Raw genomic sequence first — 15,892 nt, 5'->3', positions numbered from 1 at the left:
CGGGAAGGGTTGTACCGTGGCCGGTGATGGCTCTTAGGACTCAACCACACTTCCTGCCAGTGTTGCTGTTGCGGCGGTCCGGTCATTCAGTATTATTTATCCGTGTGCCTTCGGAGAGTCAGTGATATGACTTACACATCTACATGTTAGACGTTAAATATGTTTATCAAGCTTTATCATTTACCTCTCTTTGTTTGATAGTTGTTGTGTTAACTTTTATTCGAAAGGCCGAACAGACAGATTTCCTCTAAATGGATTTCTTTTAAAATCTGATAGAGATCTACAAGTTTGGAATATAAACCATATACCGAATTCTATCCCTCTAATTCAAAGAATTATCGTATTTACAAGCAGACATAATTCCACAAATGTGTTTTTCGAACTCAAGAAACATGGAGATTCGTAAAAATCTCGAGTTTGAATTTCAATATTTGATGATTACAATATTTTTTTTTTTTTTTTTTTGTATATTTTGTATATGAGGAAGTGAAAACACGACAAATTATGTGAGTGAATTTTAGTATGTGATCTTTACAGAAAAATGAGAATTTTTGTCAAATTTTGAATCCGACTAATGAATAGTAATAGGTCCAAAATGCATAATCAGTTATCTTTGATTAACCACTTAAATGAATGACCGCCATTCATTACAGTTCTGTATTGCGTCGTGATATTCACGAGAAATCTTTATAGTCATATTTGATCACATCATACCAGACCTTTCTGCTAAGGTTCCTTTTAAATTAAATTTTTGAAACAAAAAAAATGTTTGACACGTTATGAGCACGCTTTGTTTTTAAAACTACAATTCATTATCATGTTTTTTTTTCTTTTTCCAGAACTTCATTGCAATGTCTCCCAAGCCTGAACTGCCACCACCTGCCGTAGAAGAGCCTCTTCTCGTGAAAGTTGAAGAAGCTCCAGTGGAAAACGATGAACAAGCTTTCGACAAAATCGTAAGATTTTTTTTTGTTTTGTTTTTATAGATACCTCAGAAATCTGCATTGTATGCTTGCATTGACAACAGCTAAAGTTGATTAAAAGGTGGAATCGCTAAGAGAAACGTTTTGAAACTATACTGAGTTTTAGGATAGCATCCAAATTTGACCCTTTCTCAAATAATTATCGATGTGATCTTAATTTCCTTATAAGGATCACATCGATAATTATTCCTAATTTCCTTATAAGGATCACGTCGGAATATGTGGAAACGAGTGAGCAGATAAATATGCAAAACATGCTGTACGGAAATGCCAAATAGATATTGTAGTCCCATAATCATTCCAAATGTTAAAGAAGGAAATTAGAAAAGAGATGACTATACGTTGGAAGGAATAGACGGATGATGTCGTGCAAAACGCGTATAACATATGAATTCATATCGGAACTAGAAGTCATAAAAAGAATATTTCACCCTATGATAGTGCAAATTATATCAAGACATGGAAAATTTCCTGGATGCTTCTACAAATAAGGAAGGGTGCAAGACAACACATGTATACGTGGGAAAGTAGGTTCGCTTCGGCACTACATAATAGAACTACAAGAAATTAGAGGAAGACTCATTATGGATAATGTTAATTTTAATAAAATATTACAATACCCTGAAAATTTAAAAACATTTTTAAAAATGATGGAAAAGATTTCTAGCCTTTTACCAACACTGTGAAGATTCTTTGAACTGTTGTTGGCAGTTGTCCACTTATGCAAATTTGGATAGTCAATGAACATAATAGCCAGCTACAATAATTTTTGTTTATATGGTTTAGTTCTGTGATAACAGTGTGACTGGCTGTAACTAAAAAAAACTATTTCCGTGAAGGAACATTTCACCTTAATTAATGGAAGAAGATTTAGATGATGACTAAGCTTTAAGTTAGCTTCAAAAAGGTTTACAATTTATATCTTTTAATCGTTTGCAAATCTGTTCTGTCATAATCTTTAAGAAGATAAATAATCAAAAGTGTATATACAATGTTTTCGATTTTATGAGGTAAAACTTCAGGTTAAAATGACTTGATCCACGAAGAGGGCGAATCGTCGGAAAAAGTGAGTCCTCGTTCTATGGCCTACTAAACCAAATTGTGGTGATTTCGAAGAAATAGCAAAAAAGAAAAAGAGTTCGAATATTCCATTTTATGAATACTTGCTGCGAATCTCTGATTTGTTCATGTGCTTTAATGTAATTATGTGCTTTGGTTGTTTGACGCTCAGTCGGTGAGTGCTTATGAATTATAGAGTGGCTATTTAATGTTAACATTTGACATACGAATTTTACTTCCTAATTAGATGACAATCTTATTTTGGACATTTATTGTTATTTTGATTCCTATAATAATATAAGGGGCATTTGAGATATTGAAACGTTTCTAAGTGATTTTTTCAATTTTAAATACTTAATTCGTTAGCTTAAATGCAGATTATAAACTAAAACTTCAGTAATCCGATGTGCTTGTCACAAATATCATTATGTGCGAAGGGGTTAAAAATTAAAGTAGAACTCCTAAATTTAGGAAATCCACTTTAATGTTTGGATAAATATTTGGAAATTTTTATTAGATTAAATATTTCTAAGATTTCTACTAAATTAAATAATTTCATTTCATTCAAACATAATTTTTTTTTGATATTTGAATGCTAAAAGTTTCTAACTTTATGATTTTGAATCTTACACTGCATTATTTGCCCTTTTTTTTTATTCAAAATAAAAATACTGAATTTGAAAAACTATTCGTTCAATTAATTAATTAAAAAAAACTGTGTTCAAGTAAAATTAATCTATAAATTATTTGTCTACTTCAAATTATTTTTGTTGTTGTTTTATAACGGCTCTTGCCATGGACAAGCTCGCTGACGAAGTCAGCGATTTTAGGCCAAGGGAGCGTCTCTTGTTTTAGTAGCGCCAACTAGGGCCAAGAGTACGTCTTAGCTACTCACGCATCACATTCGCTTGCACAACCCCTTTTTACAGGGGGCACATTCACACATCTCACAACGATGAACAGCCATGCCCGACCCGGGACTCGAACCCATTACGCCCAGATCAGGGGAAGATGCGCTACCCCTATGCCAGGACGCCGGCACTTCAAATTATAAATATTATAAATAATTTATTTTATCAAGCATATATTTAGCATTTCAAAATAGGATGTGTAAACTAATATTTAGTATTCTCTTTGACATAACGATTCGTATAAATCAAATTACTTCAAGTATACTTTTGCAAATACAATAACGCATAGCAACGAATACAATAACGAGTCAAAAAATTTGGAAGTCCGTCAGATGCTTTCCAACATTGGAGGTTTCTCCAATGTTGGAAAGTGTTTTGAATTGATCTTCTTAAATGATTATGGAATCATTCAAAATTGATTTCGTAAAAACATTTTTCTAGTTAAACAAATTCATGCTTTTTGCATAAAGATTCTTTCTTGTTAGGAAGGATGTACCAAACTTAATGCAGAATTTGAATTTGCCATCATTCATGCAATAAAGTGTTGGCAACCCTATTAAAAAAGACCATTTGATAGCTGATAATTTAGGGTTATAAAAAAGGAGCTTTACACGATAGAATAAAATGTTAATACAAGATTTGAATTAAATAAAAAACACTCTTTTTTTCCTTTAAATTGTTATATCTTTATTGAATCCTAAAGTACACAGCATAGCTTTACGTATGAAATATGGCTTTACTCCATGGCTTTACTGGTCTCCATGGCTTTACTGGCACATACGCACCTTTTGTCAAAATTTTAAATGACCATTTTGCATAAAAGTGGCTGATTTTCGTTCATGTAGCGCTGAATTTCCTTCTTCAATGCGCGCATACTTGCGGGCTTGTTGGCATAGAACTTTAACTTCAAATTACCCCATAAAAAGAAATCCAGTGATATTAAATGACACGATCTAGGGTACCAATTCTCAAATTTTTAAATTATAGCCACCAAACTTTCATTATTTTTGAAATATTGTTAAACCATGAAAATACGTTGTTCTATCGTGTAACGTATAACGTATAACGTATCGTGTAACGTTTACTAACCCTAAACCATCAATAGCAAAATATTTTTTTAATAATGTACCAATACTTCGCTGCACGAATGGTGGCAAATTAAAATCTTGCGTTCATTTTTAGTCATCCTTTACTTACTCAAGTAGATTATAAAAAAATCGTCAAACTGGCAGTTTTCGATAATTTATTTCATTACTCTTTTATTTTTTGTTTAAATTATATTTACGTATTGCAGAGCTGAATTTTTTTTTTTTTTTTGTAAATAAATACAAAAAATTAAGGCGATGGGCTGAAATATTGAACACTTGCAACAGCAAATTGAAAGATTTTAATGACCACATCTAATCTTAACATCCATATTTCTCATTTAAATACATAATGTTAACATTTTCTCAGAACTGAGTTTTAATTTATTTACTATTAATAGCTGTAATTAAGGCCATTTTTATTTATTTATTCATTTAAAGAAGAAGTTTCAACAGTAAAATTCAAATAAAAAAGAGGAGAGAAAAAAATCTCATTTAGGTGAAATATTTTTTTAATCGCCATCATGTGAGTTTTAAATGGTAGCGGTAAGCCTCATCATGCCTACGAAAAACCACATAATTAAGTTGATAAATTAAAAAATAATAATATACGGGGGAGTTGCTTTTTATACTTAAATACCGCGCGAAAGCATTTTTTGATTGCCTTCCTCATTAATATAGATAAAGCGATAAAAGTGCGATTAAATGCTACAGATTTTGTGGGAGTAAAAAAAAATCGTCTGCACGAGTTTAAAAAGAAGAGCAGTGAAAAGGAAAAAAAAGAACGCTTTTATGGCTGATAATTAATTATTCTTCGACTATCAAAAAGTCAATGGAGAGGTTAATGAAGCTATCACACTCTAATTTCTATTTCTTTTTAATCAAGAAGAAATAATCTTTTTATTTCATTATTGTTTCTAGTGTTATGCCTCAATAAAAAGGTTACTTGATTTTCATGATGCTTATGTATTTTTTTTTTTTTTTTGGCGATAGAAAATGTTTTTTCCCCGTAAATTCATTTTATTGTTTTGTTTATTTTTGTTATTGTTTTATTCTGTAATGTCATTACCGAAAGCTTAATAAAAGTTCTATGGTAAAATAAAGATGCCTGTACATACCTTTTTTTATTTAATACATTTTTAACTACTTTATACTTTTTCAGAGAAGCTCTTTTTTTTTTAATGATGTATTTAAAATTATTTTTGTTCAAAGTATATTAAGAGGGCATAAGCCAGGCGGAGGATAATAGAATTATTTTTTGATTAAGAAAAGACTCATTGAATTGTAGAATTAAGTAATGGCGGAACCTTTTAATTTTGAAGAGATGTTAATCATTAAAATAATTGTATTTGAATAGTTAACCTAAAAAAGTAAAAACTTTCATTATAAAAGATTACTATTTTATTTTACTTATTAATGTTTAGTTTTATTTAAAATTTTCATTAATTTTATGAAACGAAATAAATCTTTTTGTTCAATATAAAATAAAGTAACTGGAAAAGTTTGCCGTTTTATTTAACTCGTTTAGTTTTATTTAACATTTGCATTAATTTTTTGAAAAGAAATAAATTTTTTTGTTCAATATAAAATAAAGTAACGGAAAATAGTCTACCGTTTTATTTAACTTGTTTAGTTTTATTTGAAATTTGCATTAATTTTTTGAAAAGAAATAAATCTTTTTGTTCAATATAAAATCATGTGACGGGATTAATTTCAATATTGAAAAGAAATTAGAATGTAATGGTAAGAATTTTTACACATAATATTTATATTACAGTGTTACATATAAAATTCATGTCTAGGAAATATTCATTTTAGTGAAAATTTCTATCAAAGTAATACTTTTAAACTAGCAATTTTATTTAGTTATAAATAGCTAAAATAAAACTCTCAAATCATTTAAAATTTTATTAATATTTTTGTGAGTATAATCAATTAATGACTTCTACTTTCTGCATAAATTATTCTTCTGATGTTAAAAATGTGGCTGAAAATGTACCAAAATTTAACTGTTTAATCATTTTTCTCATATTGAATATAATTGTAAGGATTTTTAATTAGTTACTCATAATAGAGGATTAATTATTTTATAGCAATTTTATTTAGTTACAAATAGCTAAAATAAAATTCTCGAATCATTTAAAACTTTATTAATATTTTATGTGAATATAATCAATTAATGACTTCTAATTTCTGCGTAAGTTATTCTTCAATGTTTTGGATGTGGCGAAAAATATTCCAAAATTTAACTTCTTAATCGTTTTGTCCATGCGACATATGTGAATTCAATCATCGAATTTTAAACTTATGAATTGGATTAAATCATTTATATGACATATAATACAATACAAAAATTACGTAGCTTCTATTAATATCTCACATTTGTGTAAACTCTCTGTTTAATCAATTCTATTAAACACCCTAAAACTAAAAGGCCCATTTAATTAGATAATAGAGAAAATGAATTAGTCAAAGGGTTAAATGCCCACTAGCAAAATTAGAATATCCTTTGTGAACTTGTTAGTTGAAAAGGATTTATCGAATATTACTGGAGAATTTTCAAATGATTTTAATGCTTTAGTCATTTGAAGCAATTTTCAAAGTTTATTAATCATTCGTTATAGGATTTTTATAAATGCTATGTAAATTCAATTTTTGTGAGTACTTTTGTAATAAATCGAAATTATACTAAAATGTTGCACGAAATTATAGTTAAATATAATTATGCGCTATTATTGTGCTATTTAATCCAGGGGAGATCGCGAGGTGGATAATGTTCCGATAACATAATTATCCGACATATCGGATAATATTCCGATAAATGTTTATTAGTTACTAATTTTGCATTCAATATGCAATAGTGGTAAATAGTAGTTTTGAATTCAATATGCAATAGTTACCAATAGAAATGCGCCATTTTTTTATGAATATGGATTTTACATTTAAATTAGACAAAATAATGCTGTTGAAAAGAAAATAATATTGATTGATTTTCAGAACAAAAGTATGATTGCATGATCGATTCCGCTATTTTGTCATCGTTTATGTGCTTACATCAGCTTTGCGTAAAATATCTGACAAAAATTAGGCCGATGCATTTTATTTATCAACTGCAGTATTTCCGCGTTCATTTTATCATTTTCCAAAATAAAGTTTTTTAATTATGCCCTCGTTAAAATTATACTATTCCTTTCAAGTGAATGTATTTAAAATTTTTATCGAATATTGTGAAAATATTTATGTAAATAAAGGCTGTAACTAACAATATATGCAATATTTTATTCAACGTTGAAAAATTATGGAAGTGACGGTTTCATATGTTTTCATAAATTAAAAAAGAAAATCAAATAAGAGATTGAGCGAAATTCGTCTTTCCTTATGATGCAGTAATAAAATGTTAATAATAGAACCTCTTATCAATTTAACCCTTTAAAGGGCCCTTTTTTTCTAGTCATATTATGTTAAAATATTTTTAGGCTTGAAATTAGAATAAGAAAAGGGATTCATTTAGCTTATTAGATAAATTTAATTTGATTCATTAATTAATTTGGTTAATTAATAATTAAGTATCAAATCAAGAAACATCATTTTGTGTAAGATAAAGAACTGAAGCATCTCAGTTTCTGTCTTTCTAAAAAAAATGTGTCAGAACTTATGCCAACCTACATAATTTCATACAAAGATTGATAAATTTGGTGGGAAGCATACTTCCCACGACCCTAGAAAGGGTTAATTCCGTCTAACATGTTGCGGTTTTGACTTATCATAATTGCGTTAGCACAAGTTAATTCAATTACAGAATTTTCTTTTCTGCATTTGGAAAATATAAAATGCCAAAACTCACCATTATATCGATTTCGATTTTTTCCCCTTAATGATTACTATATTACTCTATTTATATTTCATGCATTAGAATGTAAAACTGCGCAATTCTTAATTGTAAGAAACGAGATATTTAAAGAAAAAAATTACAGTGACGAACTTCCGAGTTTACAGTCCAGGTAGCTGCCTAGGATCCGCCGAACTGTAAGGGGTTCAAAAGCATAGTAATTAAAGAAGTTTATTTGCCTGTTTGCCAAATGAATAAGTTTGTAAGAAATGCAAATTCTGGGAATTATAAAAATATTATAATAAATTTATGACTTTATCAAGAATAATTGGTATGTCTTCCATGTGCTTCATGACGTTCCCTCTGTTATTAGAATATTTATAAATACCGAACATCTAATTCAATAATTTTATGTAGAAAGGCGCATGTTGGGTGTCAGGAATAATAATAGATCAGTAAAGACAAATATATTTTTATTATTTTTATTAGACAAATATATTTTTATTAATTTAATAAAATAAAAAAAGATCAACCTAAAATATAACATTAACATGCAAAAAAGGCATTGAAATGCGGAATTAACTTGATCAGTTTCTTGAAAGAGAGGGCTCGCAATGTGCACTGCATAGGGCTGCAAAATATCTACTTCTGCCACTGAAAAAACATCTTTTGAAAGGGGGATATACACATTTTTATTACTATATCATCAGTATAGAACAGATATGTTAATGGTTGCATAAAAACAAATCCTTTCGGCGTAAAGAAGATTCTCAGAAATAAGTGGGAAAAAATAAGAAGGTTCAGCATTGAATGCCTTTATAGCTAATAAAGGCACTTAAAATCATTTATAATGATGAAAGAATGCCATCATTTTTGTAAAAATTTCATAACCTTTAGTATTCATTCGTACCACGAATCTTTTATTTTTAGCAATATTTTGACATTAAATAGGTAGTTTTTCAACACTAAGCATGATAACAGTGATATTGTGCCTTAGATCTCCTTTGTATCCGAAGTCACAGCGATCACGAATATATAGGCCGAGTCTGTAGAGATATATCACAAAGAACCCATGTCTTAAACCCGAATTGATTGAGTTGAAAGAAGTTCTGTTAGTTTTAACACGGATTAAAAATAGACTCATACCGCATCGCTTTGCTTTTCATTTCTCTCAACACGAAATAAAAATGCATACTTTGTGTATTTTTATGCAATATAAAATATTTTCAACTTTTTCTTATTTGCAGAAAAAAATAAGATTTAAATAAGTATGTCGTTGCATAATTTAATTTGCGTTTTTTTTTGTTGTTGTTTTGTTTTTTTTTGCATAGTTTGTCTTAATTTTGTTTGCATACCTTTTCATTATTAAGATAAAATGTTATAGATTGTTAGACAGTGGAAAAGAAAAAGAAATAATCAAAATAAAATAGTAAAATAATAATAATAGATTTATTTAATTTTTAAAAATGAATTTTGAGGTTATTTTTCTGAAAAAGTAGCTTTAACTATTTGGGAAGCAACAATAAACACCATTTTTAAAGATACTATCCTTCCCTTCCGAATATTTAAATCTGTGAATTCCAACTACATTTTCGTATTTACTTTTGTAACCTTTCCCAGCATCCTGAAATATTCGACACTCTCCCCTCGTCATTTTTTTATAAACCTAAACACATTCATGGCAACATTCTATCTAACAAACGAAATATCTAAAAAAAAAAAAGAAGAAGAAGAAGAATTTTGAACAAATTCCAAACCAAACATTGACAAACAGTGTTTTCCACATTTACATTGCCACATAAATCCCTCCCCCACTTTAGCAGAACCCCGATTTATCAAACGATCTGGCTGAGCAATCGCCTTTTGCCAACATTCATATATCTATAGGAGAGAGGATATAGCATCGTTACCAAAGAAAGATTCGCCCCATTATCTGTGTCCACCAATCTTCTTCATAGCTTCTGGACGTTGACAAGGCAAAGAGTAGAGCATCTTCCAACTACCTACCCCCTATCCCCATGGATCGTTCTATTTTTATTTTGTTCCATTCTCTGCGGGTACACAGTTATGAATGATATCCATGCGAGGAGTTAAGTGTGTGGTATTGCCTCGTTTATCAAAAGCTCCCCTTTTTTTTCCCTTGGTATTTTTACGCTCTGTGTCAATTTTCGTCTCTTCTTTCTCTCTCTCAGGGGCTGGAGGGAGTTATCTTGGGTATATTTGCAGACGATTTCGGATGGGGGGCCCTAACCGCGTTTGGGTGGGAATCATAACTTTTGCTTTGTTGTGTGTGTGTTTTTTTTATTCGCCGGAGATGGATATTTTCCCTTTCATTTCTTTCTGCTTGCGGAGGATGAGGGAGGTGGGGGGGTTAATGGAGGGATATCCTCTGACCATTGCGCCAGTGACCGGTCCGACCCTATCTCTCTGTTGGGTGAATCCAAGAAAATGGTGGCAGATGGCCAGAACTCCAAGACGAAAATTTCCCATTAAGGAACTTACTCGAGATGGTCCAGTGAAGTATTTTAAGGGTCTTGATGCGGATTAAATGAAAAACTTTAGTTCGATTTATCAGATGAATTAGTCACTGTCTTTTAGACTTTTAATATTGTTAGTCAAGGATGTTCTAGTACATTAAATATATCTTTTAATGTTGGTGATATTTTTAAGTGGTTTATTTAATAAGAAAAATTTATAAAAGTATTATTTCCCCCAAATATATAGAGGATGCTTCAAAACTTATGAACAACTTTAAAAATCAATAATTCTTAGCGATTCCAAATAGGGACATGAATGAAAAAAAAAAAAAGATGATTATCTGAAAAATTCTAAATTTTACATTCGGTTGTCTAGAGCCCAACTTGATTTGGAGTAATGTTCCAACTGTCTTGAGCAATGATTCGTTCTCAAATATTGTTCTATAAAATTTAAGGATATTCTAATATAGCTTCTAAAAGTGGTAATTGTTTTTAAGTAATTTTATTTAATTAAAAAATTCATAAAAGTACTAATTTCCAAAAATATATACAGAATGTTTCAAAACTTGGATACAACTTTGAAAATCAATCATTCTTGACGATGCCAAATAGGGCTATGAATGTAGAAAAAAAGTTGAAGTCTTAAAAATATGATATTTACATTGGGCTGTCTAGAGCCCAACTTCTTAACCTAAGCAATGAACTATGCTCAAATATTGTTCTGTAAAATGTTTTCGTTCAATTAATGTATCTAAATCTATGAATATATAAATTTTTATAAATGAAAATCCGCCATTTCGCTGCAAGTGTTTGATTACATTGATTGCATAGAATTGCTTTTTAATGATTTTTCCTTTTAAACGCTTTGAAATTATATATTTCTTTTTTTTTTAAAAAATTTCTAACTATAAGATAGTCATTCCTCTACAAAATTTAATTTACAAACTCATATTTTCTGATAAATCATGTTTCGATTGACCGTTTTTAACTTTCATAATAATCTTATCATAATACGTCTTTCATGTTTGAATAAAGTTATCTAATATTTTCTGTTAAGGTTTTAAATATGTCTCGTTCTTATGTTCGTATAAGCAATTTTATTGTGTTAATGCCTCGTAGTTTTCCAGAATCCAGCGACGCGGTATTAAAAAAATTATCAAAAACTCGATTTTTTTTTATTGATTTATATGATATATTGAGTCTTTTTAGATGTACCTGAAAAATTTCAGAGCTGTAGCTCTATTTTTTTATTAAGGTGTTGAAGAATTTTTGATGCATGACAAGAGTGTAAACAATGTTGCCACGCCCACTTTTCAGATTTAAACACCTGTAAAAGAAGCTCATTTGGCAACAATATTGCCAATTTACTAAAGACGTGCATCAAATGAGTTGAGGGCCTGGTGGTAAGGTCTCGACTCTTGAGCCGTAGGGTTTCAGGTTCGAGACCCGATTCCACGGAAGAACCGTCGAGTAAGGTGGTCTGTTTCACGTTAAATCCGTCAAGGCCAAACGTCCTCTTGCTGGTTTGGCGTGGTGGGGAGAGGGGAGTGCCAGCTCAAGTGTCGTCCTCGTCATCTGACCGTGGTTCAATATTACGAGGTCCGTCCCAAAATAGCCCTATTGTTGCTTAAAACGGGACGTTAATATAACTAACTAACTAGCATCAAATGAGTTATTAGAGCGATGTATTTGGTGCATGACACAAAACTCCAATGAGACTCTCCATAATGTCATTTGGAGTAAATGCTAAAATGTTACAACTGCATCGATCAAGCAGAACAGCGAAAATTTATATTTAATCAGTTTTGTTATGTGTATTAATTTTTTTAAAGGTGTTATGATAAAAATTTGTGAAATTTTGATTTTTCTTTAATTTTTCGTTATATCTTCAATATATAAGTATAACATTTTATTTCAATAAATTTTTGCCTTTTTTTTAACTTGAAGCAATTTAGAATAACTTGAATCACATTTTGTAAAAGGTGAGTCTAAGACAGACAAAATCCTGTTTGCAAACTCATATTTTCTGATAGGTCATGATCCTATTGATCAGTTTTAACTTTCACTATAATCTTATTATAATATGTCTTTCATGTTTGTGTGAATTTATCCAATCTTTTCTGTTAATGTTTTAAATATGTCCCGTTCTTGCGTTGGTATACGCAGTTTTATTGTTTTAATATGTCGTAGTTTTCCAGAATTAATTTTAATGCTTGTTATATTTAGGTTTACAACGTTTCATTTTGAATGATAAATTGTGATTAATATAATCATTTGAATTTTCTACAAAATGTTTTGAGTTGAGTCTAAATCATTTGGAGTATATCTTTTATATTATTATCCGAAAGTGAGTGTTTAAATTTTCATAGTTACAAATACGATTTTTAGAAAAAGCAGTATTGAAATTTTTTCAAGAGTTGCCATATGAAAATTTGATTTAATGGTCAAATATCGTTATTTAATTGATTCCTTTGAATGTTTTTTCTTACTATACTTATAAAAGTGGAGATGAAAGCTTTTATAAAAAGATTTTAGATTAAAATGTCATTATTCTCTAAGAAAAAGTTATTATATGTTCTAATATATTATATGTATCTTTTAATATTAGCGATAATTTTAAAATAGTTTATTTAATAAAAAGTTTTCATGAAAGTATTTTTTCTCAAAATATATATACAGGATGTTTCAAAACTTAGGAAGAACTTTAAAAATCAATAATTCTGAAATGTCCAGATGGAAAACGGTCATATGCTCAGAAATAATGGAAATAAAATACAGTATTTTTTGTATTATCAGCAGTATTTTTTGGTAGTTTAGTTTATTCAAATTCAAGCACCAGTTGATTTTACTATCTGGACTATGATGTTTTTCATTGTACTCTCCAATGATTGGAGTAAAAACTTGTAAATGTACAATGTGTCGTCCTCTATTTTGGAACACGATTTCCAGAAAAGTAAGCACAATTTTGAAAAAAAAACAGCATATCTATTTGTCATGCTCATACCGTCAGAATAAACTTTTGAAATAGAAATATCTTATATATTATCAGTTAAAAGCTGACTCCCTGATATTTCATTTCCTTTTCCACAATTAAATTAATCAAATTATCTTTAGATGCTTTAATCACATTATGTACAAAGTAATTGACCACACTGACTTTATTTTCATTTATTATTAATTAATGCTTCATTTCTTTCAATTTCTTGGTGATGCCAAATAGGGCATGGAAATAAATGAAAAAAAAATTGTTTCACCTGAAATTCTAACATTTACACTGGGCTGCCTAGAGCCCTTTAGACAACACAAATTTAGGGGATTTTTCCCTCCACGTCTATTAAAATCAGACCTTTCAATTTTTTTTATCTCTATAAAAGCAGTATTTATTTAATAAATATTATGGAAAATGGCAACGTCGTGATGTTTCGGAGTTCCGTGGTGTAACACGAGAGTCACGAGCATCTCCACATCATAATTTGGAATAGAATTTTTAAGTTTAGGGACAGATTAAAATTAATTGAAACTAGTTTAGCCGAGCGCGTACAGCTCTAACGTCATGAAATTTGGTATAATTATTAAATTAATATTTATATGATATAATTATTAATCAAAAAATAATATTTTTCTTATTTATGGGGGAATATAGAATGTGAATTGAAATAATAAAGCAGTTAATTGTGTATCATCATCAAGAAAGATTTGGTTTCATTCATCTGCTTTTGAGGAAATTAAAATTTTGATTTAAAAGTAGCTTTAAACAAAATGATAAGTTTTTATAGCTTTAACTTGTGTATAAGTGAGTATAATAAACACTACACTCATCTGTAAACCCATTTAAGTGCATAAAAACAATTCCTTCCTGTAATGTTCTGAAATTTAAATTGTACTTTGTATTAATTTGTAAGTTCTAGTACTCGATCCTTGTAAATTGAATGAAGACCACTGAGTTAAATTACCCTGAAAAATGCTACAAAAATATCGGAAGCGTTTTCTTTCAAAGTGAAGGGTCCACTGAGCAACTATCTACTTTTCCTATTTGATAACCCGAACTTGCACAGACAGGGTCTTCATCCATCTTCTACAACAGTTAGCGTCCTGGAACGGTTTTAAGCGTAAAGATTCCGAAGTTTAATCTACTTAGCTACAAGCATTTCAGCCCAGACGCATTCTCATTTCATTACAAAACTGCCACCCTTTCCAGTGAGCAAGCAACATGGTGGTCTTGGAACACTCTCCAGACATCACCTCTACCCCTACCACCTCCTCCTCACTTGAAATGTGTCGTCCTAATCACTCTGACAACGTCTCAACACCTTTAATTCGTCGCCTCGGGCTCTAATAACACGGCACCTTTTATCTTCAACCTGGAGAGGCAATTCTTCAAAAAGAGAGAGACAGAGAGGGAAAAAAAACTTCTAAATCCTCTAAATCTTCGTGTCGCCCCTCCCGGTGCTACTAATTGAAACAGTCCTCGCGGCCGGGGTGATGGATAGCTTTTTATTACAGGGACAGGTTATTAAATACGGCAGTACGGGAGTCCGTCGTGATTCATAATTACCTCTGATAACAGGTAATCTGAGGAGGCCGTAGCGGCCAAATTACTTTTCGCCCGAGACTTTTCGGTGCAGATAGCGCTGGGAGATAATGCGAGCAAAAGGGTGGAGTGTGCGGTTTTTTCAGTCTCGGTTTTTTTTCCACCTTTTTTTTTTTTTTTTTTTTTTTGGCTGAGCCGGTATTTTTTTTTATCAGAGACTTTGAAGTTTAATGCTACATGTTATTGGGCACGATATCTTCATCACGCTGCACAATGGAGAACGAAAAGTTATGTTCTGATGATGAATTTTTTTTTATGAGAAGAGTTATCGGTTCTAGTTTCTTATGGAAATAAAAAAAATACATGTGATGCAAAGTAGTTTAAATGTTATATGCATTGCAGTAATCATATTTGATTAATCTGTATCTGTCAGATTCGTGTAAAACGATTCGTTGTTTGTTATATTTATCAAATTTTGTCACGATCATTAATGAGAAATAAAACAATCTAACGTAGGGTATAGCATTTAATAGCAAAAAAACAAATAAGTGTTTTGGTAATTTGATATCATAAGTATATACTTGCTAAATAATGATTGCTTGAATGTCGAGAAATCAAGTTTTCAGTCTGCCCTTATGTTGAACCGTCTATTTAGAAATATTATGTAAGATTAAATTATGTCTTTATGTCCATCATGTCTTTACAGAGCACGCCCTAATAAAAATAACCCGCCAATTCTGAGAGCTTATTAAGAAATGTTTACATAATAGACGCCGGCGTCCTGGCATAGGGGTAGCGCAAATTCACCGTGATCTGGACGTCCTGGTATCGAGTCCCGGTTTGGGCATGGTTGTTCTTCCGTTGTTCTATCTGTGAGATGTGTGAATGTGCCCTCCTGTAAAAAGGGGTTGTGCAAGCGAATGAGTGATGCGTGAGTGGCAAAGTCGTACTCTTGGCCCTAGTTGGCGCTGCTATAAAAAACAAGAGGCGCCCCCCACCGGCTTAAAATCGCTGATT

The 15,892-nt window shown here is 30.6% G+C and overlaps 1 protein-coding gene across 3 annotated transcripts in view; it reads left to right on the top strand.

Moving 5' to 3' along the window:
- Positions 1-15,892, top strand: part of LOC129965454 (autism susceptibility gene 2 protein-like) — an 889,904-nt gene that overhangs the window by 476,480 nt on the left and 397,532 nt on the right. For all 3 annotated transcript variants that reach the window (XM_056079331.1, XM_056079329.1, XM_056079330.1), the window contains exon 4: positions 840-956. In XM_056079331.1, the coding sequence (XP_055935306.1) occupies positions 840-956 (117 nt within the window). The remainder of the gene's footprint in view (positions 1-839; positions 957-15,892) is intronic.

Source organism: Argiope bruennichi, chromosome 4, assembly GCF_947563725.1.
Source record: "Argiope bruennichi chromosome 4, qqArgBrue1.1, whole genome shotgun sequence".
NCBI lineage: Eukaryota > Metazoa > Arthropoda > Arachnida > Araneae > Araneidae > Argiope > Argiope bruennichi.
This window is presented reverse-complemented; position numbering and strand designations above follow the sequence as displayed.